We start from the raw sequence: 27,788 nt of genomic DNA, 5'->3' as shown, positions 1-27,788 counted from the left end.
TGTGACCCAGAGTCACTGATTCCTCTGTGGATGACTGAATCTGCACTTTTCTAGGACCTTTTCCCAGAATACCTTCTAAGGAGCTGCCGGTCCTCCCCGAGCCCCCAGAAGTCACTGGGGGAGAGAAATGTTCACTTCCTGTCCTGACACAGGCCAGCTGGAAACAGGCTGATGGCTCCTGCTCCCCACCCAGACCAGGGTGCATGGGAACCCCACTGGGAGCAGCGGGATGGGTCCTTTCTCCTGACTGTGCTGGCATGAGCAAGGGTGGCATGGGGACCAGTACCCAGGCAGAGCTGGAGGGCCAACAGGGACCTGGGTCATGCATGCTGCTGCACTAAGCCCCAGGGACAAGTGTCAGGAGTGTTCAGGGTTGGCACAGTGCTGGGCACACAAAGGGCTAGCCTGACATCACCCCCAGCCATGAGACCCAGCACAGCCTCTGCCTCCTCCTCAGATTCCACAGGAGACTGAGAGCCTGGCCCAGCTGCAGGGCTTAAAACAGACTGGAAAAGGGGGAGACCTCACCACACCAACCAGGAGGGGGCGCTGCTTCCTCCAGCTGCGGCATGTGGGGGAGCAACGTACCCAGCCCCAGGGGAGGAGCCAGAGCTCTCTGCCTGGGGGTGGATTTTACAGGAAAAGAAGAGATCTGGGATACGATAAAGGGGTCTGGGCTGGTGGGCGCCTGGCCCCGGGGGCGGCCCCGAGCCCTGGCTGGCAGCAGGGGGCAGGTTTCTCTGGGGCTCTGTCTGGTCGGTGCACGCTGAGGCTCAGGCAGGAGAGAAGGGTTCCGGCCGGATCCCCCCGTGCCGCGTTCTGCTCCCAGGAGCTCCTTGGCTGCGGTCGGTAGAAGGCCTGGCTGTTGCTGCGGGCGGGGCGGGAGGCTGCACTTCCTGGGTCAGACACTGTTGCTCCATCCGGAGCCGCTGATCCTCCTGTCCCCGCCCCAGCGGGGTCTGTGTGGGGAGAGCCCTTTCCTACCGCCCTCTGTGTCCAGCTGGAGGGGGGGACCCAGCTCTGCTCCCGGGGGGGCGGGGGTCTGCGAGTCCCAGCGCTGCCGCCCTCCCTGACCCGCCCCGGCTCTGCCCCCCGAGCGCCTGCAGGAGCCGAGCCAGCGCCGGGGGAGCGACCGGCCCGGGCCGGGCCAGGGACCGAGTCTCCCAGCCCGAGGGGTGGGGAGAGGGAGCAGCAGGGGGAAGAGACTGGAAGGGGCAGCAGGAGCAATAAGGGGGTGTATGCAGATCTCTGGTCAGATCCTCTTCTCTCCCCCCTCATGCAGAGGGAGGAATTGAACCTGTTTGGCCCACATCCCAGCTGAGTGCTAACTTCTGGGCTCTGAGTTATACTGTCGGCACCTTCTCTGGGTTTGGGACGGGCCCTGGCTGCCAGGCATGCTCTGAGCACACCTGCCAGATCAGGCCTTGCAGGGAAGTTAGGCATTCACCTGCCTGGCTTAGCCTGGTTCAGGGATCGTGCTAGGGCTCAGACCGGAGATAGTGTCCGGATGCCTAGAAGGAGGCAGCAGTGTGCTTGACCAGAACAGGAACTTAGGCAGCTAGGGAACTTTTACAGCAGTAATTTAGATGTGCAGTGAGAGCAAGGTCGTATAAAAGTGGCACCTGTAACTGGAACGTAGGCACCTAAATCTGGGCCAGTTAGCTTACCTGAATGATTACACAGGCCCAGGAGGAGGCTGTGAACTTGTGAGTTTAGGAGAGGATGCCTGGCTGAATTAGCATCCGGGCTCACAGAAGATGGATGGATTGGAAGGGTTAAAGGTGTGTACTTTTGAGTTAGTGAAATAAGCCCCACAAAGGAGGAATGTTGGTCTGAGCATTCTGGTCTGGGAGTAATCATTGCAAGACGGCAAGAGAGCAAGAGAGAGCTGCAGGACTGAGCGTGCCAACAGCTCCTAGGTGGCACCCCATCACTCCAGGCAAGCATGAGAAAGCCAGGAAAGGCCACAGGTAAGGGACCCCTTGTGCATCTTTAATTGCCCCCTTTTGCTTAAGCATTAGGACACTGTGTTTTATTACATGGTCACATATTATTTCTCAGAACTCATTGTCTCAGGAAGTTGTTGAGGCCAAGAATTTAATAAGATTCAAAAAAGGATTGGACATTTACATGGACATCACACTTCAGGTCTGAAGCCAATTTCTGGCTAGTAGAGACCAGAAGAAGACCTAATATGGGGGCATATTTTCCCACATCTGCTACACCATCCTCTGAAGCAGCTGGTGCTGGCCATTGTGAGAGACAGAATATTGGGCTAGGTCCATACCTGGGTCTGATCCCGTCTGGAAATTCCTATGTTTGTATTATACACTGCAGGGTTTTTTCCTACAATCTTAAGTGCACATGTTTGACAGCCTGTAATATAACTGTGTCATCTGGCATGCTGACAACAACTTCCCCGTGGCCAAAATCCTATGGTAAAGCTTTAGTGAAGCAGATTTGTCATATCGTCACTTCTGTCTTTTATAATTGTGCAGGCAGTGATTAATTTGTGCCAGGGCTGAGCCCTGGCACCTTGAGGCTTGGCAGTTCATAGCCCTGACACCTCTGGGCTCCTGGCCAGCAGCTGCAGCTCTCCAGTTGCCCAACTCGGAAGGCAGTGCCACCGCCACCAGCAGCACAAAGGAAGAGTGGCAATACTGTCCCGTGCCACTCTTACTTCTGTGCTGCTTCTGGCAACAGTGCTGCTTTCAGAGCTGGGCGCCCAGCCAGCATCCGCCACTCTCCAGCTGCTCAGCTTGAGCCCCGGCACCTCTTTCATTACAGATTAAGCACTGGGTGTATATTGTTAATTATTATGCTGCTACATGTACAAGCCGGATTTCTATCCCTCTGGACTCAGATACACTTCTGATGGGTGGTTTTGTTATCACAGCAGAACAGAGAGTTGCACTAACAGCCTGGATGCCTATTCTGGATGCCACCTTTTCTGACACCAGTATCCCCTTCTGACACCAGCCTGACCCCTCTGTCAAGCAGTAGCAGTTGTCTGAAGTCTTGCAGGTTGGCTTCACAGTTGGGGAGAAATCAGTGATTATCCATGAGGGTTTCCAGCCAGCTGGTTTTCATCACACATGGGTGACTCAAGGTAACATGCTGTGGCCACTGAACTTGAGCTATACCAACATACTCTTAAGTTTGAAATCAGTCTGTATACACTGTAAGAGTAAATTGCAGTACACCAATTCTGACACGAGAAGGACAAACTGCATGCAGGGCAATCCCTTCTCCTAGGAATCTCAACCCCACACTAGTTCCCAGACAGCAGCTCTGTCTCGAGCAGACTATATTTAGAGACAAGTTGCATAGGGGTAGCCGTGTTAGTCTGTATCAGCAAAAACAACTAAATTTGTTAGTTTCTAAGGTGCCACAAGTACTCCTCATTGTTTTTTAATTTAGAGGGCAATCTCTCCTGCTTCTCGCGCAGCTTCTCCTGTCCCGAAGCTGCCTCTACTCCAAACCTGGCATAATCCAAAACTAACAAAGCACAATATATCATCCCAAGAATCAAAACTTGCTCACATGCCTAGGAAAAGGGTTTGGAGACTGTGTAACAGTGCCACTTTGTGATACCTGACAGGTTTTGTTATGCACTTCATTTGCCTCTTTCTTGGGAACTGCTCTGAAATGACCCTCATAGAGTTAACAGTAACTTTTTCCCAAAGCAGTGAAAGGAATTGCTTTAAAGTGTTTATGCTTCTAGCTTCCAAATTTAAGCTAAGGTCCTTCTAGGAGCTGACAAATGCATATGAATGTCTTCCTAGCTGCTAACTGTGCACCAGAATAGAATACCCTGTAATAATTGGTCACGCTTGTGTTCATGTTTCCTAGCTGACCATTTAATGGCACACATTTTTAAAAAGTGGCTTCACTGATAGCATCCGTTTTTTAGGAACCCAGCTTGACACTTCAGGTAGGCGCAGTTTCCATTGGCTCTAGCACCTCTTAAGATCCATAACCGTTTCACTGTGGGCACTTGACATGTGAGGTACTCAAAATCAGTGTCCCTGAAAGTGCAGCAGCCTCTGGGGCTGAGCAGAGCAGCCGGGGTTGCTGAAGGTGACGTGCTATGGCCAGTGAACCTGTGTATTGTGAGTTTGAGCCCAGCCCTTGATGACTTTCAGAGAATGTGTCTTGTGTACATTGCTTTCACCTGTCTAGGAACAAATACCATGGGCTGTACTTTCAGGGAAGGGGACTCTTCTTTAAACCATGATTTGAGGACTTCAATAGCTCAGACATAGGTGAGAGGTTTATTTCAGGAGTGGGTGGGTGAGATTCGGTGGCCTGCATTGTGGAGGAGGTCAGACTAGATGATCATAATGGTCCCTTCTGACCTTTAATATCTATGAATCATGGGAAGCAGTGATTCTGAAAGGCACATGGTGGATAATCAGCTGAACGAACATGAGTTCCAAGCCCAGATCCACAAGATAAGTAGGCACCTAAATCTCAGTTATAGGCTCCACAAAAACCCTGCTCTGTTCCCGCAGGCACCTAAACTCATTCAACCCCTGTTTTCAGGGTAAAAGTTCCCTCCACACCTCAGCTTCTGCTTCTGGCAATGCACACAGCTGCCTGGACACCTATCTCCCCACTAAATCCCAGAGCGAACCACAAACCAGGGGATGATACATGTTTGCTTGCCTGTGGCACCGGATCCAGTAGGTATGCCCCTGAGAACCAGTAGGCATTGGAGCCAGGGGACTGCACCCGGAGGCTCATTCCTGGGTGCCCTAACCACCAGGCTACAGATTCTCTGGCACAGTGACTCTCTCATTATTTGATCCACAGTGGAATGGCTTCAGCAGGAGAGATTGTGGAAGGCCCCTGTTAGACTATCCGGTAGCCCAGTGGTTGGAGCACTCACCTTGTTCAAAGCCTTTCTCCCCTTTGAGAGAAGGGGGACTTGAACCTGGGTCTCCCAAATCTCCACTTAGAGCTCTAACCACATGTCTAGCCTAAAAGTTATAGGGCAAGCCCTGCCTCCACAGTCTGCTCCTCTGGCTATTGTATGCAGAGTGGGGCAGGCACCTCTCTCCTTCTCACAAGAAACAACTTAGGGGGCCTGAGCCACCTGACTCCATGAGACAAGTTCCAAGCTGGGAATTGCAAGCCAAGCTAAAAGCCTCCCTGCAGCCTGCATTTCAGGGGCCTATCTGCATTGGAGGGGCAGGACCTCAAACGCACCCCTCTTGTTGGCATCTGATGCTGGCCAGTTTAGATGTCTCCCTGCCTAATGTGCTGGCTTTTGTGGATCCCATTCTAAGGTGCCTGTTTCTCCCCGTTCATTGTACTGGGAGCAGCTGCACCTAACTCAGGTTTTGTGAATACCAGTACTGTTCCAGTGACTTCTTAGGTGCCTAAGAATCCAATTGCAGATCTGGGCCCAACTGTGACACTGTAGCCAAACAAGCTAATGTAATCCTTGGATGTATAAACAGGAATAGTGCATCGGAGTAGAGAGGTTGTTTTACCTCTCTATTTGGCACTGGTGCGACCACTGCTGGAATTCTGTGCCCAGTTCTGGTGTCCACAATTCTAGAAGGATTTTGAGAAATTGGAAAGGGTTCAGAGGAGAACCCTAAGAATGATTAAAGGATTGGAAAACCTGCCTTACAGTGAGAGCTCCAAAAGCTCAATCGATTTAGCTTAGCAAAGAGAAGGTGAAGGGATGACTTGATCACTGTCTATAAGTATCTTCATGGGGAAAAAAAATCTTTTATAAGTTAAGGGCTCTTCAATTTATCAGACAAAGGTCTAACATGATCCAGTGCCTGGAATTTGAAGCTAGACAAATTCAGCCTGCAAATAAGGTGCAAGTTTGTAACCGTGAGGGGAATTAACCATTGGAACAACTTACTCAGGGTCGTGGTGGATTCTCCATCACTGACTACTTTTAAATCAAGGTTGGATGTTGTGCTAAAAATATATACTCAAGTTGAAACAGGAATTATTGTGGGGCAGGTCTCTGGTCTGTATCATAGATGATCACAATGGTCCCTTCCGGCCTTGAAGTCTATGAACAATGGAGGGAGGGGAGATCTTGTACAGAATTGTCAGAGCAAAACTCTTATGCTGCTTGCAGAATGCAACAAGAGGCTACTTAACATTCACGTCCTTACCCGGGAGCATCTGGTTTTAAGGAACTTGTATGAAAAATCCACACTCAGAAAACAAAGTGGGATTCTCTCTTGTGGGCAGGAAGCCTTGAGCCAATCTAGCCTCATGGCACCAGTGGGACCTGGACGGGGGGTAGCTCTGTATTTCATAGGTAGCGTGTGCTTTAGAATGCTCTTTTGGTTCCCTTCCTCTAACGTCAGACAAAGTGACCATAATGTCAATATCTTCATAAATGATCTGGAGGATGGTGTAGATTGCACTCTCAGCAAATTTGCGGATGATACTAAACTGGGAGGAGTGGTAGATACGCTGGAGGGGAGGGATAGGATACAGAAGGACCTAGACAAATTGGAGGATTGGGCCAAAAGAAATCTGATGAGGTTAAATAAGGATAAGTGCAGGGTCCTGCACTTAGGACAGAAGAACCCAATGCACAGCTACAGACTAGGGACCGAATGGCTAGGCAGCAGTTCTGCGGAAAAGGACCTGGGGGTGACAGTGGACGAGAAGCTGGATATGAGTCAGCAGTGTGCCCTTGTTGCCAAGAAGGCCAATGGCATTTTGGGATGTATAAGTAGGGGCATAGCAAGCAGATCGAGGGACGTGATCATTCCCCTCTATTCGACATTGGTGAGGCCTCATCTGGAGTACTGTGTCCAGTTTTGGGCCCCACACTTCAAGAAGGATGTGGATAAATTGGAGAGAGTCCAGCGGAGGGCAACAAAAATGATTAGGGGACAGGAACACATGAGTTATGAGGAGAGGCTGAGGGAGCTGGGATTGTTTAGCCTGCAGAAGAGAAGAATGAGGGGGGATTTGATAGCTGCTTTCAACTACCTGAAAGGGGGTTCCAAAGAGGATGGCTCTAGACTGTTCTCAATGGTAGCAGATGACAGAACGAGGAGTAATGGTCTCAAGTTGCAGTGGGGGAGGTTTAGATTGGATATTAGGAAAAACTTTTTCACTAAGAGGGTGGTGAAACACTGGAATGCGTTACCTAGGGAGGTGGTAGAATCTCCTTCCTTAGAGGTTTTTAAGGTCAGGCTTGACAAAGCCCTGGCTGGGATGATTTAACTGGGAATTGGTCCTGCTTTGAGCAGGGGGTTGGACTAGATGACCTTCTGGGGTCCCTTCCAACCCTGATATTCTATGATTCTATGATTCTAATGATTCCTTTTAGCTGTCACAGGGTGGCACAAATTTCCTTCCCCTTGTCCCTGTGCTTGGGCTGGCAAAAGAAAGGGTCACAGGTGCCTCTTGCAGGTGCTTCACCCGTGTTCTTTTATTTACAGTGGCTGTACAGTCCTGTCAAGGTTCTTTCCCCACTCTGAACTCAAGGGTACAGATGTGGGGACCTGCATGAAAACCCCCTAAGCTTATTTTCTACCAGCTTCGGTTAAAACTTCCCCAAGGTGCAAACTATTTTACCTTTACCCCTTGGACTTTATCGCTGCCACCACCAAGCGTCTAACAGATATATAACGGGGAAAAAGCTCACTTGGAAACGTCTTTCCCCCCAAAATCCTCCCCAAACCCTACACCCCCTTTCCTGGGGAAGGCTTGATAAAAATCCTCACCAATTTACATAGGTGAACACAGACCCAAACCCTTGGATCTCAAGAACAATGAAAAAAAGCAATCACCTCTGTAAAAATCAGGATGGTAAATACCTTACAGGGTAATTAGATTCAAAACAGAGACTCCCTCGAGGCAAAACCTTGTTACAAAAAGACACAAAAACAGGAATATCTATTCCATTCAGCACAGCTTATTTTCTTAGCCATTTAAACAAACAGAATCTAACACATATCGAGCTAGATTACTTACTAAGTTCTAAGACTCCATTCCTTCTCTGTTCCTGGCAAAAGCATCACCCAGACAGAGAGAGACTTTCAAAAGCTACAGGGAGGGAGAAACAAAGTATCTTGTCTCCTCATTGGTCATTTTGGTCAGGTGCCAGCGAGGTTATCCTAGCTTCTTAACCCTTTACAGGTGAAAGGGTTTTTCCTCTGGCCAGGAGGGATTTTAAAGGTGTTTACCCTTCCCTTTGTATTTATAATGCCCCCCAAATCACAGATAGGGTGAAACGCTGGCTGGGATTTCTTCCTGGAGCTCGAGGAGAAAACAGAGTTAATAAGACACATGCACCTCTAAATATACTACCAAGTATATAAAGACTAACAATATTTTCCATATCTCAAGGACTATTTTAACCAGCTGATTCTGGGAAACTTTCACGGGAGAGTGCATCAGCCACTTTATTAGGAGCTCCTGAGATGTGTTGAATGTCGAAATCAAAATCTTGGAGAGCTAAACTCCACTGATTAAGTTTTTTTTGTTGTTATTTCCCTTGGCAGTATGAAGCCACTGTAGCGCAGCATGGTTGGTTTGCAGGTGGAAACGCCGTCTCCAAACATATGGGCGTAGCTTTTCCAGAGCGTAGACAATGACGTAACATTTTTTCCCACTGACCGACCAGTTGCTTTTCCTCTCTGACAGCTTCTTGTTGAGAAACACTGCAGGGTGGAATTCTTGATCCGGTCCTTCCTGCATTAAAACTGCTCCCACACCGCGCTCGGACGCATCTGTGGTTACCAGGAATGGTTTGTCAAAGTCTGGGGCCCTTAGTACAGGGTCAGACATGAGTGTCGCTTTAAGCTGGTTAAAGGTCTTCTTACACTCTTTGGTCCACTGAATGGCATTTGGCTGTTTCTTTTTGGTTAGGTCTGTCAGTGGGGCAGTGATTTGGCTGTATTGCTGTACAAATCGCCTGTAATAACCAGCCAAGCCTAAGTCCTGGTCTACACTAGGACTTTAGGTCGAATTTAGCAACGTTAAATCGATTTAAACCTGCACCCGTCCACACAGTGAAGCCCTTTATTTCGACTTAAAGGGCTCTTAAAATCGATTTCCTTACTCCACCCCTGACAAGTGGATTAGCGCTTAAATCGACGTTCCCGGCTCGAATTTGGGGTACTGTGGACACAATTCGATGGTATTGGCCTCCGGGAGCTATCCCAGAGTGCTCCATTCTGACCGCTCTGGACAGCACTCTCAACTCAGATGCACTGGCCAGGTAGACAGGAAAAGAACCGCAAACTTTTGAATCTCATTTCCTGTTTGGCCAGCGTGGCAAGCTGCAGGTGACCATGCAGAGCTCATCAGCACAGGTGACCATGATGGAGTCCCAGAATCGCAAAAGAGCTCCAGCATGGACCGAACGGGAGGTACGGGATCTGATCGCTGTTTGGGGAGAGGAATCCGTGCTATCAGAACTCCGTTCCAGTTTTCGAAATGCCAAAACCTTTGTGAAAATCTCCCAGGGCATGAAGGACAGAGGCCATAACAGGGACCCGAAGCAGTGCGGCATGAAACTGAAGGAACTGAGGCAAGCCTACCAGAAAACCAGAGAGGCGAACAGCCGCTCTGGGTCAGAGGCCCAAACATGCTGCTTCTATGATGAGCTGCATGCCATTTTAGGGGGTTCAGCCACCACTACCCCAGCCGTGTTGTTTGACTCCTTCAATGGAGATGGAGGCAATACGGAAGCAGGTTTTGGGGACGAAGAAGATGAGGAGGAGGAGGAGGTTGTAGATAGCTCACAGCAAGCAAGCGGAGAAACCGGTTTTCCCGACAGCCAGGAACTGTTTCTCACCCTAGACCTGGAGCCAGTACCCCCCGAACCCACCCAAGGCTGCCTCCTGGACCCAGCAGGCGGAGAAGGGACCTCTGGTGAGTGTACCTTTTAAAATGCTATACATGGTTTAAAAGCAAGCATGTGAAAGGATTACTTTGCCCTGGCATTTGCGGTTCTCCTAGATGTAGTCCTAAAGCCTTTGCAAAAGGTTTCTGGGGAGGGCAGCCTTATTTCGTCCTTCATGGTAGGACACTTTACCACTCCAGGCCAGTAACACGTACTCGGGAATCACTGTAGAACAAAGCATTGCAGTGTATGTTTGCTCGCATTCAACCAAAATCCGTTCTTTATCTCTCTGTGTTATCCTCAGGAGAGTGAGATATAATTCATGGTCACCTGGTTGAAATAGAGTGCTTTTCTTCAGGGACACTCAGAGGTGCCCGTTCCTGCTGGGCTGTTTGCCTGTGGCTGAACAGAAATGTTCCCCGCTGTTAGCCACAGGGAGGGGGGAAGGTTGAGGGGGTAGTCACGCGGTGGGAGGAGGCAAAATGCGACCTTGTAACGAAAGCACATGTGCTATGTATGTAATGTTAACAGCAAGGTTTACCCTGAAAGAGTGTAGCGACTGTTTTATAAAATGTGTCTTTTTAAATACCGCTGTCCCTTTTTTTTTCTCCACCAGCTGCATGTGTTTCAATGATCACAGGATCTTCTCCTTCCCAGAGGCTAGTGAAGCTTAGAAAGAAAGAAAAAAAACGCACTCGCGATGAAATGTTCTCCGAGCTCATGCTGTCCTCCCACACTGACAGAGCACAGACGAATGCGTGGAGGCAAATAATGTCAGAGTGCAGGAAAGCACAAAATGACCGGGAGGAGAGGTGGCAGGCTGAAGAGAGTAAGTGGCGGGCTGAAGAGAGTAAGTGGCGGGCTGAAGACAGGGCTGAAGCTCAAATGTGGCGGCAGCGTGATGAGAGGAGGCAGGATTCAATGCTGAGGCTGCTGCAGGACCAAACCAGTATGCTCCAGTGTATGGTTGAGCTGCAGCAAAGGCAGCTGGAGCACAGACTGCCACTGCTGCCCCTCTGTAACCAACCGCCCTCCTCCCCAAGTTCCATAGCCTCCACACCCAGACGCCCAAGAACGCGGTGGGGGGGCCTCTGGCCAACCAGCCACTCCACCACAGAGGATTGCCCAAAAAAAAGAAGGCTGTCATTCAATAAATTTTAAAGTTGTCAACTTTTAAAGTGCTGTGTGGCATTTTCCTTCCCTCCTCCACCACCCCTCCTGGGATACCTTGGTAGTCATCTCCCTATTTGTGTGATGAATGCATGACTGTGAAGCAGCAATGACTTTATTGCCTCTGCAAGCGGTGATTAAAGGGAGGAGGGGAGGGTGGTTAGCTTACAGGGAAGTAGAGTGAACCAAGGGGCGGGGGGTTTCATCAAGGAGAAACAAACAGAACTTTCACACCGTAGCCTGGCCAGTCATGAAACTGGTTTTCAAAGCTTCTCTGATGCGTACCGCACCCTCCTGTGCTCTTCTAACCGCCCTGGTGTCTGGCTGTGCGTAACCAGCAGCCAGGCGATTTGCCTCAACCTCCCACCCCGCCATAAACGTCTCCCCCTTACTCTCACAGATATTGTGGAGCACACAGCAAGCAGTAATAACAGTGGGAATATTGGTTTCGCTGAGGTCTAAGCGAGTCAGTAAACTGCGCCAGCGCACCTTTAAACATCCAAATGCACATTCTACCACCATTCTGCACTTGCTCAGCCTGTAGTTGAACAGCTCCTGACTACTGTCCAGGCTGCCTGTGTACGGCTTCATGAGCCATGGCATTAAGGGGTAGGCTGGGTCCCCAAGGATACATATAGGCATTTCAACATCCCCAACAGTTATTTTCTGGTCTGGGAAGAAAGTCCCTTCCTGCAGCTTTTGAAACAGACCAGAGTTCCTGAAGATGCGAGCATCATGCACCTTTCCCGGCCATCCCACGTTGATGTTGGTGAAACGTCCCTTGTGATCCACCAGAGCTTGCAGCACTATCGAAAAGTACCCCTTGCGGTTTATGTACTCAGCGGCTTGGTGCTCCGGTGCCAAGATAGGGATATGGGTTCCGTCTATAGCCCCACCACAGTTAGGGAATCCCATTGCAGCAAAGCCATCCACTATGACCTGCACATTTCCCAGGGTCACTACCCTTGATATCAGCAGATCTTTGATTGCGTGAGCTACTTGCATCACAGCAGCCCCCACAGTAGATTTGCCCACTCCAAATTGATTCCCAACTGACCGGTAGCTGTCTGGCGTTGCAAGCTTCCACAGGGCTATCGCCACTCGCTTCTCAACTGTGAGGGCTGCTCTCATCCTGGTATTCATGCGCTTCAGTGCAGGGGAAAGCAAGTCACAAAGTTCCATGAAAGTGCCCTTACGCATGTGAAAGTTTCGCAGCCACTGGGAATCGTCCCAGACCTGCAACACTATGCGGTCCCACCAGTCTGTGCTTGTTTCCCGAGCCCAGAATCGGCGTTCCACAGCATGAACCTGCCCCATTAGCACCATGATGCATGCATTGTCAGGGCCCATGCTTTCAGAGAAATCTGTGTCCATGTCCTGATCACTCACGGGACCGCGCTGACGTCGCCTCCTCGCCCGGTATCGCGTTGCCATGTTCTGGTGCTGCATATACTGCTGGATAATGCGTGTGGTGGTTAATGTGCTCCTAATTGCCAAAATGAGCTCAGCGGCCTCCATGCTTGCCTTGGTATGGCGTCCGCACAGAAAAAAGGCGCGGAACGATTGTCTGCCGTTGCTCTGACGGAGGGAGGGGCGACTGACAACACGGCTTACAGGGTTGGCTTCAGGGAGCTAAAATCAACAAAGGGTGTGCCTGTACATCAAGGAGTATTTCAGGCAGGACTGCACGGAGGGTTCCAATAAGAAATGGTGCACCTAAGTTATCGTTGTTATTGGAACAAGGAGGTTAGCCTGGCCTCTGATTGATACATGGCTATATTTACCTCGCTGCACCTTCTCTGTGAGTGACTGCAGTGTGATCTAGACAGGGGAGGAGGCAAATGAGTACAAAACAAATCTGGTCTATTTCTTGTTCTGACCCACTCCATCTATCTTTTACATCTTTGGCTGGCAGCAGACGGTGCAGAAGGACTGCATGCCATCCACATCTCATGGCTGCTTGGCAGAAGATGGTACAGTACGACTGCCAGCCATCTTCATCTCTTGCCTGCCTGGCATAAGATGGTACAATACGACTGCTAGCAATCCTCATCTCTTGCCTGCCTGGCAGAAGATGGTACAGTACGACTGCTAGCAGTCCGTATCGCCTGCCCGTTCACCATAAGACGGTTCAATAGGACTGCAGGACTAAAGAGAATGACCTGGTCAAGTCACTCCAAATTTAGTCCCTGCGCCCATGTCTGCCCAGGCGCTCCCAGCCGACGTGGCCAGGAGCACCTCGGACACGACGAGGACGACTACCAATCGTATTGCACCGTCTGCTGCCAGAAGGCAATGGGTTGCTGCTACTGTGCAGCAAAGCCGTACCGCGTCTGCCAGCACCCAGGAGACATAGGGTGACGGTTACCTGAGCTGGCTCCATGCTTGCCATGGTATGGTGTCTGCACAGGTAACTCATGAAAAAAGGCGCAAAACGATTGTCTGCCCTTGCTTTCACGGAGGGAGGGAGGGAACGGGGGCCTGACGACACGTACCCAGAACCACCCGCGACAATGTTTTAGCCCCATCAGGCATTGGGATCTCAACCCAGAATTCCAGTGGGCAGCGGAGACTGCGGGAACTGTGGGATAGCTACCCACAGTGCAACGCTCCGGAAGTCGACGCTTGCCTCGGTACTGTGGAAGCGCTCCGCCGAGTTAATGCACTTAATGCACTTAGAGCATTTTCTGTGGGGACACACACACTCGAATATATAAAACCGATTTCTAAAAAACCGACTTCTATAAATTCGACCTAATTTCGTAGTGTAGACATACCCTCTGAAGGATTGAACCTGTTTCTTTGATTTTGGGACAGGCCACTTTTGGATAGCATCCACTTTGGCCTGTAGGGGGTTGATAGTTCCTTGACCCACCTGGTGTCCAAAGTAAGTCACTCTGTTTAGGCCTATTTGACACTTCTTAGCCTTAAGAGTTAGTCCTGCCTCCCTTATGCGCTCGAAGACTTTTTGTAGATGTTCCAGGTGTTCTGCCCAGGAATTCGAAAATATGGCTACATTGTCAAGGTAGGCGACTGCATATTCTCCTAATCCCGCTAGGAGACCATCTGCAAGTCTTTGGAAGGTAGCAGGTGCATTCCACAGCCCGAAAGGGAGTACATTAAATTCATACAGCCCGACGTGTGGTGAAGGCTGAGCTTTCCTTGGCGGATTCATCTAGCGGTACCTGCCAGTACCCCTTGGTTAAGTCCAAGGTAGAGATGAACTGGGCCCGTCCCAGTTTCTCTAATAGTTCATCTGTGCGTGGCATTGGATAGTTGTGTGGGCGAGTTACAGCAAACTGGGCTGTAAACTGACAAACCTTTAATTCTCTGGAATAAAAGGGCTTTAGAGAATTAATATGGTATACCTTAGGCTTTTGGTTTGAGGTGGGGAATGCTATGAGATAATTAACAGCTCCCAGGCACGCCTGGACCGTGCATGGCCCTTCTCACAAGGCTTCCATTTTATGGGCCTGGAGCGCCTTTAAGTCCATGACCTGATCCCCTGCTTTGAAGGAACGCTCTCTGGCATGTTTATCATACCAGGCTTTTTGCTCTTTTTGAGCATCCTGTAGCTTTTCTTTAGCAAGAGCTAAGGAGGTTCGGAGGGTGTTTTGTAGGTTGGTTACAAAGTCCGGAATGTTAGTTCCTGGAGAAGGTGTAAATCCCTCCTATTGCTGCTTCACCAGCTGTAATGGCCCCTTAACCTCACGGCCATATACAAGTTCAAATGGTGAAAACCCTAAACTAGGATGTGGTACAGCTCTGTAGGAAAAGAGCAACTGCTGCAAGACTAGGTCCCAATCTCTGGAGTGCTCATTTACAAATTTATGTGTCATGGCCCCCAAAGTTGCATTAAACTTCTCCTCCATGCCATTTGTTGGATGGTGGTAAGGAGTGGCAACCAACTGATTTACCCCATGAGCTTCCCAAAGGCTTTCCATAGTTCCTGCCAGGAAATAAGTTCCTGCATCTGGGAGGATGTCAGAGGGCCAACCTACCCTGGAAAAAACGTCTGCCAGTCCCTGGCACACACTTTTAGCCCTAGTGTTGCTTAGAGCTACTGCTTCCGGTCATCGGGTGGCAAAATCCATGACAGTCAGTATGTACTGCTTTCCTCTGGGTGTCTTTTTCGAAAAGGAGCCAGAATATCCACAGCTACTCGCTGAAATGGAACTTCAATGATGGGGAGTGGCTGGAGAGGGGCTTTGAGCTGGTCTTGGGGTTTTCCCACTCTTTGGCATACCTCACAAGACCAGACATACGTAGAAACATCCTTGCCCATTCCCTCCCAGTGGAATGACCTCCCGAAATGGTCTTTGGTCCTGTTCACCCCAGCATGGCCACTAGGATGATCGTGGGCCAAGCTTTACCCAGTACTTAGTTGGAACTACCAACTGTCTCTGAGGATGCCAGTCTTCCTGGTGTCCACCAGAAAGAGTTTCCTTGTATAAAAGTCCTCTTTCTACAACAAACCTGGATTGCTTAGAAGAGCTGAGAGGTGGTGGGTTGCTCCGGGCCGCCGTCCAAGCTCTCTGGAGGCTTTCATCTGCTTCCTGTTCGGTCTGGAACTGTTCCCTTGATGTTGGAGAGACATCAGTTCCTCATTGGATTGTGAACCTATGCTTGGTCCCTCTGGAAGTGATGTAGGAGAGGGGGCTGTTTCTGTTGACTGTGAACCCCTCTCTGCTGGTGCACTATGTTGGGATTCACGTTCCGGCTGAGCCTCTTGTGTAGGGTTAGCGGCTGCTGCTGGTTCAGGTTCGGTGGGGCCCTCTGGTGTTGGGATTGCAAGTACTGGATTCAGTGCTGGCAATGGGTCTGGTGCTAGTTGTTCTGCCGGTTCTGGGACTGGCTCTGTCTGAGTCTCTGGGACTGGATCTACTACTTCTGTTGCAGACATTGGCCTGGGGTCCAGGTCCATCATCTCTGACCAGGTCCTGGTAGAAGTTTCTGGAATAGAGCTAGGCGGGACGGCTTGTTTAGCCTGGCTGCGGGTGACCATTCCCACCCTCTTGGCTAGCTTCACACGATTGGCCAAGTCTTCCCCCAACAGCATGGGGATGGGATAATCATCATAGACTGCAAAAGTCCACGTTCCTGACCAGCCCTTGTACTGGACAGGCAACTTGGCTGTTGGCAAATTGAAAGAGTTTGACTTGAAGGGTTGAATGGTCACTTGGATCTCTGAGTCGATTAAATTGGGGTCCACTAAGGAAGCATGGATAGACGACACTTGTGCTCCGGTGTCCCTCCACGCGGTGACCTTCTTCCCGCCCACACTCAGTTTCCGCTCCGAGGGTATATGGGAGGTATCTGGGCCTGAGGACCTCTGGTGTGATTCTGGTGCAATGAACTGTAATCTGTTGGGGTTCTTGGGGCAGTTGGCCTTCACATGCCCTGGCTCGTTACAATTAAAACATCATCCAGCTGACAGGTCACTGGGGCGAGGCGGGTTGCTGGAGAACAGTGTGGCAGGACGATAAGGTGTCTAAGGTGTCTGGAGGGTTCCTTGGGGGGTAGGTGAGGCCTTGGGCTGCCCCCGGTAGTAGGATGTGGTCTGAGGTTGTCCCTTCTGGTATCCGCTCCAACTGCAACCAGTTTTTTCTTCTCTGCTACCTCCACCCATTTGGCTCCAATATCCCCTGCCTCGGTTACAGTTTTGGGCTTCCCATCTAGGATGTATCTTTCTATTTCCTCAGGAACACCCTCTAAGAACTGCTCCATTTGCATTAGGAAGGGCAAATCTTCTGGAGATTTAACACTTGCTTCCGATATCCAGGCATCCCAATGTTTCACAATGTGGTAGGCATGTCGAGTAAATGACACGTCTGGTTTCCACCTTAGGGCTCTGAACCGCTGACGGGAACGCTCGGGTGTTAGCCCCATTCTGACTCTCGCCTTGGTTTTAAACAGTTCATACTGGTTCATGTGTTCCTTAGGCATTTCAGCCGCCACCTCAGCTAAGGGTCCACTGAGCTGCGGTCTCAGTTCTACCATGTATTGGTCTGTAGGGATGCTGTACCCAAGGCAGGCCCTTTCGAAGTTTTCTAAGGAGACCTCGGTATCATCGTCTGACTTGTAGGTGGGGAACTTTCTGGGATGGGAAGTGGTACCTGGAGAAAGATTGCTAGGGTTTGTTGGTATATTCTGCTGAGACTTTGCCTTCTCCATCTCCAGTGCATGTGTCCTCTCTTTTTCCTCCTCTTCCATCTGTCTTGAGTTCTACCCGTCTTTCATGTTCCTTTTGTCTTTCCTCAGCCTCAAATCTGGCTAATTCCAGCTTCTGTTGAACAGTGCAGTCTGTTATCCTAACCTCTCTGTTTTTAACTAACTTTACACCCGAGAGTTAGAAAGAAAACAAACAAACAAAAACTTGGCTCGTAAAATTTTGCTGTGCTGTCCGGATACCTATGTTCTCTGATAGTGATTGTCAGCCTACAGAAAAATCCTTAAAAAAAAAAAAAAAAACTAACACCTTTGTCTCCAGGCAAATAGACAGAAAACCCCTCTAGTTGCTCTTAGATAAAAAACAACTTCAGGTCTATGAAGACTTGTGAATTTCCCTGCAGGAGGTTAACTACCCTGCCTTTAGGTAGAGAAAACTCCAGCTCACAAAAGACAATTCCCTTTTGTCTCTGCTCTGGCCCCCAAGCAGAGACAAAAAAACCTTTAACTGCTTTCAGCTTAAAACCTGCTTTCCAGCAGCCCAAAGGGAAAAAAAAATTCATTTTAAAATCTGTGCTTCTGGTTCAAAAAAATCTCAAATTGATCTCAAAAAGATTTCAAGTTAATCCCACCTCTGCCACCATGTCAAGGTTCTTTCTCCACTGTGAACTCTAGGGTACAGATGTGGGGACCTGCATGAAAACCCCCTAAGCTTATTTTTACCAGCTTAGGTTAAAACTTCCCCAAGGTACAAACTATTTTACCTTTTGTTCTTGGACTCTATTGCTGCCACCACCAAGTGTCTAACAGATATATAACAGGGAAAGAGCCCGCTTGGAAACGTCTTTCCCCCCGAAAATCCTCCCCAAACCCTACACCCCTTTTCCTGGGGAAGGCTTGATGAAAATCCTTACCAATTTACATAGGTGAACACAGACCCAAACCCTTGGATCTCAAGAACAATGAAAAAAAGCAATCAGATTCTTAAAAGAAGAATTTTAATAGAAGAAAAAGTAAAAGAATCACCTCTGTAAAATCAGGATGGTAACTACCTCACAGGGTAATCGGATTCAAAACATAGAGACTCCCTCTAGGCAAAACTTCATCGGGCTCCATCTTACAAAGAGAGGGAAGAGCATCTTTGCGAGCAGGCTGGCTAACCTAGTGAGGAGGGCTTTAAACTAGGTTCACCGGGGGAAGGAGACCAAAGCTCTGAGGTAAGTGGGAAAGCGGGATACCGGGAGGAAGCACAGGCAGGAACGTCTGGGAGGGGAGGGCTCCTGCCTCATACTAAGAATGAGGGGCGATCAGCAGGTTATCTCAAGTGCTTATATACGAATGCACAAAGCCTTGGAAACAAGCAGGGAGAACTGGAGGTCCTGGTGATGTCAAGGAATTATGACGTGATGGGAATAACAGAGACTTGGTGGGATAACTCACATGACTGGAGTACTGTCATGGATGGTTATAAACTGTTCAGGAAGGACAGGCAGGGCAGAAAAGGTGGGAGAGTAGCACTGTATGTAAGGGAGCAGTATGACTGCTCAGAGCTCCGGTACGAAACTGCAGAAAAACCTGAGTGTCTCTGGATTAAATTTAGAAGTGTGAGCAACAAGAGTGATGTAGTGGTGGGAGTCTGCTATAGACCACCGGACCAGGGGGATGAGGTAGATGAGGCTTTCTTCCGGCAACTCGCAGAAGCTACTAGATCGCACACCCTGGTTCTTATGGATGACTTTAATCTTCCTGATATCTGCTGGGAGAGCAATACAGCGGTGCATAGACAATCCAGGAAGTTTTTGGAAAGCGTAGGGGACAATTTCCTGGTGCAAGTGCTAGAGGAGCCAACTAGGGGGAGAGCTTTTCTTGACCTGCTGCTCACAAACAGGGAAGAATTAGTGGGGGAAGCAAAAGTGGACGGGAATCTGGGAGGCAGTGACCATGAGTTGGTTGAGTTCAGGATCCTGACACAGGGAAGAAAGGTAAGCAACAGGATACGGACCCTGGACTTCAGGAAAGCAGACTTCGACTCCCTCAGGGAACGGATGGGTAGGATCCCCTGGGGGACTAACATGAAGGGGAAAGGAGTCCAGGAGAGCTGGCTGTATTTCAAGGAATCCCTGTTGAGGTTACAGGGACAAACCATCCCGAAGAGTCGAAAGAATAGTAAATATGGCAGGCGACCAGTTTGACTTAACGGTGAAATCCTAGCAGATCTTAAACATAAAAAAGAAACTTACAAGAAGTGGAAGGTTGGACATATGACCAGGGAAGAGTATAAAAATATTGCTCGGGCATGTAGGAATGAAATCAGGAGGGCCAAATCGCACCTGGAGCTGCAGCTAGCAAGAGATGTCAAGAGTAACAAGAAGGGTTTCTTCAGGTATGTTGGCAACAAGAAGAAAGCCAAGGAAAGTGTGGGCCCCTTACTGAATGAGGGAGGCAACCTAGTGACAGAGGATGTGGAAAAAGCTAATGTGCTCAGTGCTTTTTTTGCCTCTGTCTTCACTAACAAGGACAGCTCCCAGACTGCTGTGCTGGGCATCACAACATGGGGAGTAGATGGCCAGCCGTCTGTGGAGAAAGAGGTGGTTAGGGACTATTTAGAAAAGCTGGACGTGCACAAGTCCATGGGGCCGGATGAGTTGCATCCGAGAGTGCTAAAGGAATTGGCGGCTGTGATTGCAGAGCCATTGGCCATTATCTTTGAAAACTCATGGCGAACGGGGGAAGTCCCGGATGACTGGAAAAAGGCTAATGTAGTGCCAATCTTTAAAAAAGGGAAGGAGGAGTATCCTGGGAACTACAGGCCAGTCAGCCTCACCTCAGTCCCCAGAAAAATCATGGAGCAGGTCCTCAAGGAATCAATCCTGAAGCACTTACATGAGAGGAAAGTGATCAGGAACAGTCAGCATGGATTCACCAAGGGAAGGTCATGCCTGACTAATCTAATCGCCTTCTATGATGAGATTACTGGTTCTGTGGATGAAGGGAAAGCAGTGGATGTATTGTTTCTTGACTTTAGCAAAGCTTTTGACACGGTCTCCCGCAGTATTCTTGTCAGCAAGTTAAAGAAGTACAGGCTTGATGAATGCACTATAAGGTGGGTAGAAAGTTGGCTAGATTGTCGGGCTCAACGGGTAGTGATCAATGGCTCCATGTCTAGTTGGCAGCCGCTGTCAAGTGGAGTGCCCCAGGGGTCAGTCCTGGGGCCGGTTTTGTTCAATATCTTCATAAATGATCTGGAGGATGGTGTGGATTGCACTCTCAGCAAATTTGCAGATGATACTAAACTGGGAGGAGTGGTTGATACACTGGAGGGCAGGGATAGGATACAGAGGGACCTAGACAAATTGGAGGATTGGGCCAAAAGAAATCTGATGAGGTTCAATAAGTATAAGTGCAGGGTCCTGCACTTAGGATGGAAGAACCCAATGCACAGCTACAGACTAGGGACCGAATGGCTAGGCAGCACTTCTGCGGAAAAGGACCTAGGGGTGACAGTGGACGAGAAGCTGGATATGAGTCAGCAGTGTGCCCTTGTTGCCAAGAAGGCCAATGGCATTTTGGGATGTATAAGTAGGGGCACAGTGAGTAGATCAAGGGATGTGATCATTCCCCTCTATTTGACATTGGTGAGGCCTCATCTGGAGTACTGTGTCCAGTTTTGGGCCCCACACTAGAAGAAGGATGTGGATAAATTGGAGAGAGTCCAGCGAAGGGCAGCAAAAATGATTAGGGGTCTGGAACACATGAGTTATGAGGAGAGGCTGAGGGAACTGGGATTGTTTAGTCTGCAGAAGAGAAGAATGAGAGGGGATTTGATAGCTGCTTTCAACTACCTGAGAGGTGGTTCCAGAGAGGATGGTTCTAGACTATTCTCAGTGGTAGAAGAGGACAGGACAAGGAGTAATGGTCTCAAGTTGCAGTGGGGGAGGTTTAGATTGGATATTAGGAAAAACTTCACTAGGAGGGTGGTGAAACACTGGAATGCATTACCTAGGGAGGTGGTAGAATCTCCTTCCTTAGAAGTTTTTAAGGTCAGGTTTGACAAAGCCCTGGCTGGGATGATTTAATTGGGGATTGGTCCTGCTTTGAGCAGGGGGTTGGACTAGATGACCTCCTGAGGTCCCTTCCAACCCTGATCTTCTATGATTCTAAAACCTTAAGTTACAAAAAGACACAAAAACAGGAATATCTATTCCATTCAGCACAGCTTATTTTCTCAGCCATTTAAACAGAATCAAATGCATATTTAGCTAGATTACTTACTAAGTTCTAAGACTCCATTCCTGCTCTGTTCCCGGAAAAAGCATCACACAGAGTGAGAGAGAGGCTTTGTTTCTCCCTCCCCCCAGCTTTTGAAAGTATCTTGTTTCCTCATTGGCCATTTTGGTTAGGTGCCAGCGAGGTTATCCTAGCTTCTTAACCCTTTACAGGTGAAAGGGTTTTTCCTCTGGCCAGGAGGGATTTTAAAGGTGTTTACCCTTCCCTTTATATTTATGAAAAGTCCCAATTCCCCCAACACTGGTCCTTGCTCTGACCCCTCACTGGGTCCCCTGGCCTTTGAGGCTTGTGTCAGCCAGCAGAGACAGAGCTCCTGTCTTCCTGCCTGGCTAGCCTCCCCACTTAAGCGCTTCCCTGGGTTTATATTTCTTCCCAGTCAGCAACGCAGCTGGTTCCACTTGGCTCAGCAGATTATACTGAGCCTGCCCTCGTTAGGGCCTGCAGCTGGGTTCCTGGCTAAGGGTCTTGGCCCATGTACCTGGCTGCCCTTCAGGGAAAAAGGGGGAAGTTGGGTCTTTAGCAGGGCATCCAAAGGTGTTATACCTCTGCCCTGCGACACAGGCCTTAAAATCTACAAGGGGAACAACAGGGCATCTGTCTCTCACAAAGGGTCTCCGTGACCAGGTTCCCATCTGTTTGGATCCCATGCCCTTCAGCATGGAATAAGGCTGGGTTAAAACCCCATGTAACACTTTATTGTAAGGAAATGGAATAAACTCTGATCTCAGTTGTTTGTGTGTTTTCTCCTGAGCAGGATTACTCATTGACAACTCCAATGTGAGCTCTCAGATGGAACAAGGGGAAGAGCCATGGGTCCCAGATATCCAGGGCTGTGAAGAACGGGAGATTTCAGGTGAGGTTAAACTAACTTGGTAGCCATCAGCGAGTAAAGTAAAAATGAGGGATTCCCACCAACACCCCATGTGTTTCCCCAGTTCTGCCTTCCCCAGGACTGTCCCCCACAAGGGTCGTATCCTCATCGCAGATGTCACTCATCATAGCTTCCCATCCACACTGCCTGACAGCTGGAGTGTTTGGGTGGGAACTTGTCCTTTCCCCCATTTCCTCTAGGGGATTCATTTCCTGATGTTCCAATCTCTCCATTTGTTATTTGAGTTTGTTCCCCCACTTCTTGTTCCCCTCTCTGAGGTTCTCTGTCTCCCCAGCACAGGGAGTGACTCCTGTCTGGATTCTCTCTGTCCCAGCAGGTGACAGGACGGGGAGTGAGAACCAGGAGGAGACCCCTCAGCAGGAAGGTCCCGAGCAAGTGGAACCGCCTGGGATGTTATTGGGAAGAGCTGAAGGGGATGTTCCCCAGAGTCCTGGGCAGGGAGACGCCTGTGAGAGTCAGCGCAGGCTGGAGAAGCATCAGAAAAACCAGCCAGGGAAGGGAGAGGGAAAACCCACTTGCTGTGGAGAAGGACTCGAGAAACCAGAAGACTTCTCGGCCTGTCAGAGAGAAGGGAAAGGAGGTGAAAATGGAGATACACACACTGTGTCTTGGAAAAGCTGTAGACAGAGTTCAGAACTTAGTGTTCAGCAGACCATCCACCCCGGAGAGAGGCCCAATAAATGCGCCGACTGTGAGAAAAGTTTTACCCAGAAATCAGCCCTTGTTAGACACCAAAGGCTGCACACGGGAGAGAAGCCCTACAAATGCAGTGACTGTGGGAAGAGCTTCAGCGTGAGCTCACACCTGATCACCCACCAGAGACTGCACACGGGAGAGAGACCCTACAAGTGCCTGGACTGTGGGAAAAGCTTCAGCGAGAGCTCAAACTTTATTCACCATCGGAGAATCCACACAGGAGAGAGACCCTATAAATGCCCGGACTGCGGGAAATGCTTCAGTAACAACTCAGACCTCACGAGGCACCACCGGACCCACACGGGAGAGAGGCCTTATGAGTGCCCGGACTGCAGGAAGAGCTTCAGTGTGAGGTCCCATTTAGCTAGACACCAGCGCGTGCATGCAAAGGAGGAGGAGCTGGAAAGCTCCCCCCTTCTTGCACATCAGAGACTCCCGTCAGAGGAGAAGCTCTACAAATGCCCTGACCGCTGGAGAAGGTTCAGGGACAGCAGAGGCCTTGCCACACATCAGAGAATCCACACAGGGCAGAAATGCTACCAGTGCTCCGACTGCGGGAAAAGTTTTGGGGTGAGCTCAGCTCTTTCTGAGCACCAGAGAATCCATGCAGATGAGAAACCCAGCGTCTGCCCGGATTGTGGGAAATGCTTTCTTCAGAGCTCAGGGCTGCTCCTCCACCAGATTAGCCATGCAGGGGGGAAGCCCTACACATGTGAAGAGTGTGGTAAACACTTCACTCAGAGATCAAATCTCCAGGCGCACCTCAAACATCACACAGCCGAGAAGCCCCATAAATGCACCCAGTGTGGGAAGAGCTTTGTCAAGCGCTCCATCCTGGCTAGGCACCAGATCACCCACACGGACCTGAAACCATTTAAATGCTCCACGTGCAGCAAAAGCTTCACTCAGCTCTCCAGCCTCACGAGGCATGAGAGGGTCCATGAGGCAGAGATGCTCTCCGAGCCCCCCGACTGGATGGCAGAAATGAACCATACATTCATCGATTCCAGTGGGCGGGCGTGGAACTGGGCTCGAGAGTACCCAGCTGCCCAGCTGTGGGGTGAGGAGGCAGCCATAACCAGCCCCAAACTGATCAGTGACCCTCAGCTTACGCCTGGTCTGGCAAACCCCAGGCAGGGCAGGGGAGACCTCAGCCAGCCCCTTTTAAGTGCTGCTGACCTGTCTGCCAAGCCACCAAGCTCCTCTGCCTCCTGCCAGGACAGTGCAGGGAGGGAGAATGTCTCCATCTCCCTGGACTGAAAGATCCCCCATCCCCTTAACCGCTTCCCCAGGCCGCCAGCCTCAGGAGCAGTACAAGAGGAGGGCATTATGGCTGGGATTTCCCAAGGCACCCAGAGGCCAGGATTGGAGGTGATGGGAAGCAGAGGCGGGCAGCTGGCTGCTAGGGGTATTGAGTGTCTGGAGACTGGGGAATAAGGAATCATAAAATATCAGGGTTGGAAGGGACCTCAGGAGGTCATCTAGTCCAACCCCCTGCTCAAAGCAGGGGGAGAATGGGCAGGGTTAGGATGCTGCATTCCCCTCAGTTGGAGTCTCAGCATCTCTGAAAGCCGATCCTGATACTTTTAATGACCACCATTAGTCACTTGCGCCATCACTTCCTGGTAAAATCTGCTGCTTTTTCCCACCCTTTGGGTGTCTTCCCCACCCTTCTTTCCAGATGTCCCTCCCCTGTCTCTGTATTTCTCCTCCTGTCTTCCCTCAGCATGTCCTCCGCTGCAGCAGTTCACGCAGCCATCACTCCCTTTCCCCCCATCCCCTCTGCTACAAGAACGAACAATGACTCAGTTGGGCTGGCATGTACAGTGCCATAGGGATTAAGCTTAAACCACACCGCAAGAGGAAAGGGGGCGGGTCTTTCTGCAGACACCACTGAACCAGACTTACCTCGCGTTTGGAATGTTCCCTTCCCCTAACAAATCAAAGCTTAGATTCTGCAGAATCTGGACGTGCCAGAGGGAGCACACAAATACCTCATGCAGCTGGATGCTTGATACTGCTTTCTTACATACAACGGTTATGGTCAGTATGGAAATGTTTAAGCCGACAGATAGAGGGATGTGTATGGAGAAAATAGATAAATAGAAAAAAAGACTTTCTCCTGGGGACCTCTTGAATATTTTCTAGAGCTTGTTGGAAGGATTGGACTCCCAAGTATTATTTTACACCGTTAAAGAAGACAAAAGTATCTTGCAGTGTAAAGAGGAAAAATCCATTAAACTTAAAGGGGGAAATGGTTGGAAAGGTACTTGAGTTAATCCAGTAGCAGGAACCTTTTTGTAATTGATGGGTATCCTTCTGTTTTGTACTTTTTGATTTTAAACTGCAGGCATATGTGGTTTGAGAAAGCTCTCAAGGGAAACTTTATAAATCAAAATAAAATAATTGTACGATGGCTGAAATGCTGGCACAGCTCCTTAGGGACTTATCAAGGAAAGTTGTGGGTGTGTGTGTGTGTGGCATGCAACTGAGCTGGGTAAACAAGCCTGTGATCGAACAGGTTCAGTACAGCCTTTTGCAGCACCTTAGTGGCAAGGTCAGATCTGTAGCTTGGCAGGTGTTGGTGTCATTCTGGCTTAGCCCCATTCAGCTTCCCACCCTCACCCCCTTCAGGACCATCTGCAGACACTCCACAGCCTCCATTTTTGTCAGCTAATTCTAAACTAGTTTAATATGTCTGTAGGGATTTAATGTGGGGGAGGGATAGCTCAGTGGTTGAGCATTGGCCTGCTAAACCCAGAGTTGTGAGCTCAATCCTTGAGGGGGCCATTTAGGGATCTGGGGCAAAACTGAGGATTAGTCCTGCTTTGAGCAGGGGGTTGGACTAGATGAGGTCCCTTCCAACCCTGATATTCTATGAAACAGCTCCTACAGCTTCAGGAGCTGGAGCTTTAAAAGCCTAACACTCCCTGATTAGGCCAGTCAGAGGTCTCTGTGGTAAAAGCCCTTTAGGAGGTTTCAGCCCTCATGCTGCTGAGTGATTGTTTTTTTATTTTACAAGGAAAAGCTAGTACAAAAGGTAGCAGAAACCCACAACTCTGATTCTCAAGCATTTTAAATGAAATCCCAAAGCACAATTCACCCCAGAGATAAATGAAACATGCAACAGCAAAATATTGTTGCTTTATGGCCTGATGTATTGCTACTGCATGGTGTTAAATACTTTGAATTAGGATATGGCACTTTGTATGCAATCTACCCAGTTCAAATCTCTCTGCTCCTTCCCCTGTTGTTCATGTCACACAAAAGTTTCTGGCTGATTCAGTGGATCACACTAGTTTCTTCTTCTAAATGAGGAAAATTCTCTCCCATACAGGATCTTGTTTTCCCAAATGAAATGTCTCTCTTCTTTAATTCAGCCTCTAAACTCACTCTTATCTGAGGAGTTGTTGTGTGCAAAGTTGTCCCCTGGGCAAGGAGCAGCTATGCAGGTTTCAGGGCAAGGTCAGCTCTTCAGCCAGGCGGACAGGTGACAAGATCTCTCTCAGGCGGGGATTTGCTCCTCTCTCCCTTCTCCCCTCTTGTTCTCACTCTTTTTCCCAGCCAGGATGGCACACAGGGAGAAGGGGAAGGACATGCCTCTAGGAGGACTGCCTGCAGGTGGGAACAGCGGAGTGCTTGGCCAGCTGCTCCAGCATCACCAGCTCCAGAGTGGCTTGAATCTGCGATGACCCAATGGTGGGGAGTTGGCTTTTCAGCCTCAGCTGCTCGGCCTCTGTGGACACCCAGCTGTAGAGGTCACTCACAAAGGATTTCATCGGTTTTCTGGTCTTGCCTGACATGTGCACCTTGTCCTGGTGCAGCTGGTGCAGGATTCTGAAGACATACAGGGAGTGGGAGCATTTCTTCAACAGGCTGCTCCTTGCTGGCTCTATTGTTTCCTGCTGCCCTTCCTGAGGCTGGAGCATCCTCCACTTGGGCTTTGGGTGCATCCTTCTGCATAGGGGCCATTTTCTCCAATGAGCCTGAGCTATCTTAGAAAGCTGTAGAAAGGGTAGAAAGCTGGCTAGATTGTCGGGCTCAACGGGTAGTGATCAATGGCTCCATGTCTAGTTGGCAGCCGGTATCAAGTGGAGTACCCCAAGGGTCGGTCCTGGGGCCGGTTTTGTTCAATATCTTCATAAATGATCTGGAGGATGGTGTGGATTGCACTCTCAGGAAATTTGCGAATGATACTAAACTGGGAGGAGTGGTAGATACGCTGGAGGGGAGGGATAGGATACAGAAGGACCTAGACAAATTGGAGGATTGGGCCAAAAGAAATCTGATGAGGTTCAATAAGGATAAGTGCAGGGTCCTGCACTTAGGACGGAAGAACCCAATGCACAGCTACAGACTAGGGACCGAATGGCTAGGCAGCAGTTCTGCGGAAAAGGACCTAGGGGTGACAGTGGATGAGAAGCTGGATATGAGTCAGCAGTGTGCCCTTGTTGCCAAGAAGGCCAATGGCATTTTGGGATGTATAAGTAGGGGCATAGCGAGCAGATCGAGGGACGTGATTGTTCCCCTCTATTCGACATTGGTGAGGCCTCATCTGGAGTACCGTGTCCAGTTTTGGGCCCCACACTTCAAGAAGGATGTGGATAAATTGGAGAGAGTCCAGCGAAGGGCAACAAAAATGATTAGGGGACTGGAACACATGACTTATGAGGAGAGGCTGAGGGAGCTGGGATTGTCTAGCCTGCAGAAGAGAAGAATGAGGGGGGA

At 49.6% G+C, this 27,788-nt stretch overlaps 1 protein-coding gene across 14 annotated transcripts in view; it reads left to right on the top strand.

Annotated features, from left to right (window-relative positions):
* Positions 1-624: 624 nt before the first annotated feature.
* The window catches only part of LOC140898211 (uncharacterized), a 39,478-nt gene continuing 12,314 nt past the window's right edge, over positions 625-27,788 (top strand). For 8 of the 14 annotated variants that reach the window (XR_012154921.1, XM_073311713.1, XM_073311714.1 and 5 more), the window contains exons 1-3: positions 625-1,970; positions 22,227-22,325; positions 22,678-24,120. Coding sequence is in view for 11 of the 14 variants with exons in the window: in XM_073311713.1 (XP_073167814.1) it covers positions 1,946-1,970; positions 22,227-22,325; positions 22,678-24,120 (1,567 nt within the window). In the remaining 3 variants the exon portion in view is untranslated. Of the gene's footprint in view, positions 1,971-2,896; positions 3,110-22,226; positions 22,326-22,677; positions 27,347-27,788 lie in introns of those variants that run through there. The other 6 variants (XR_012154920.1, XR_012154919.1, XM_073311717.1 and 3 more) reach the window with 5 other exon arrangements.

This window comes from Lepidochelys kempii, chromosome 14 (genome assembly GCF_965140265.1).
Source record: "Lepidochelys kempii isolate rLepKem1 chromosome 14, rLepKem1.hap2, whole genome shotgun sequence".
NCBI classification, from domain to species: Eukaryota; Metazoa; Chordata; order Testudines; family Cheloniidae; genus Lepidochelys; species Lepidochelys kempii.
This window is presented reverse-complemented; position numbering and strand designations above follow the sequence as displayed.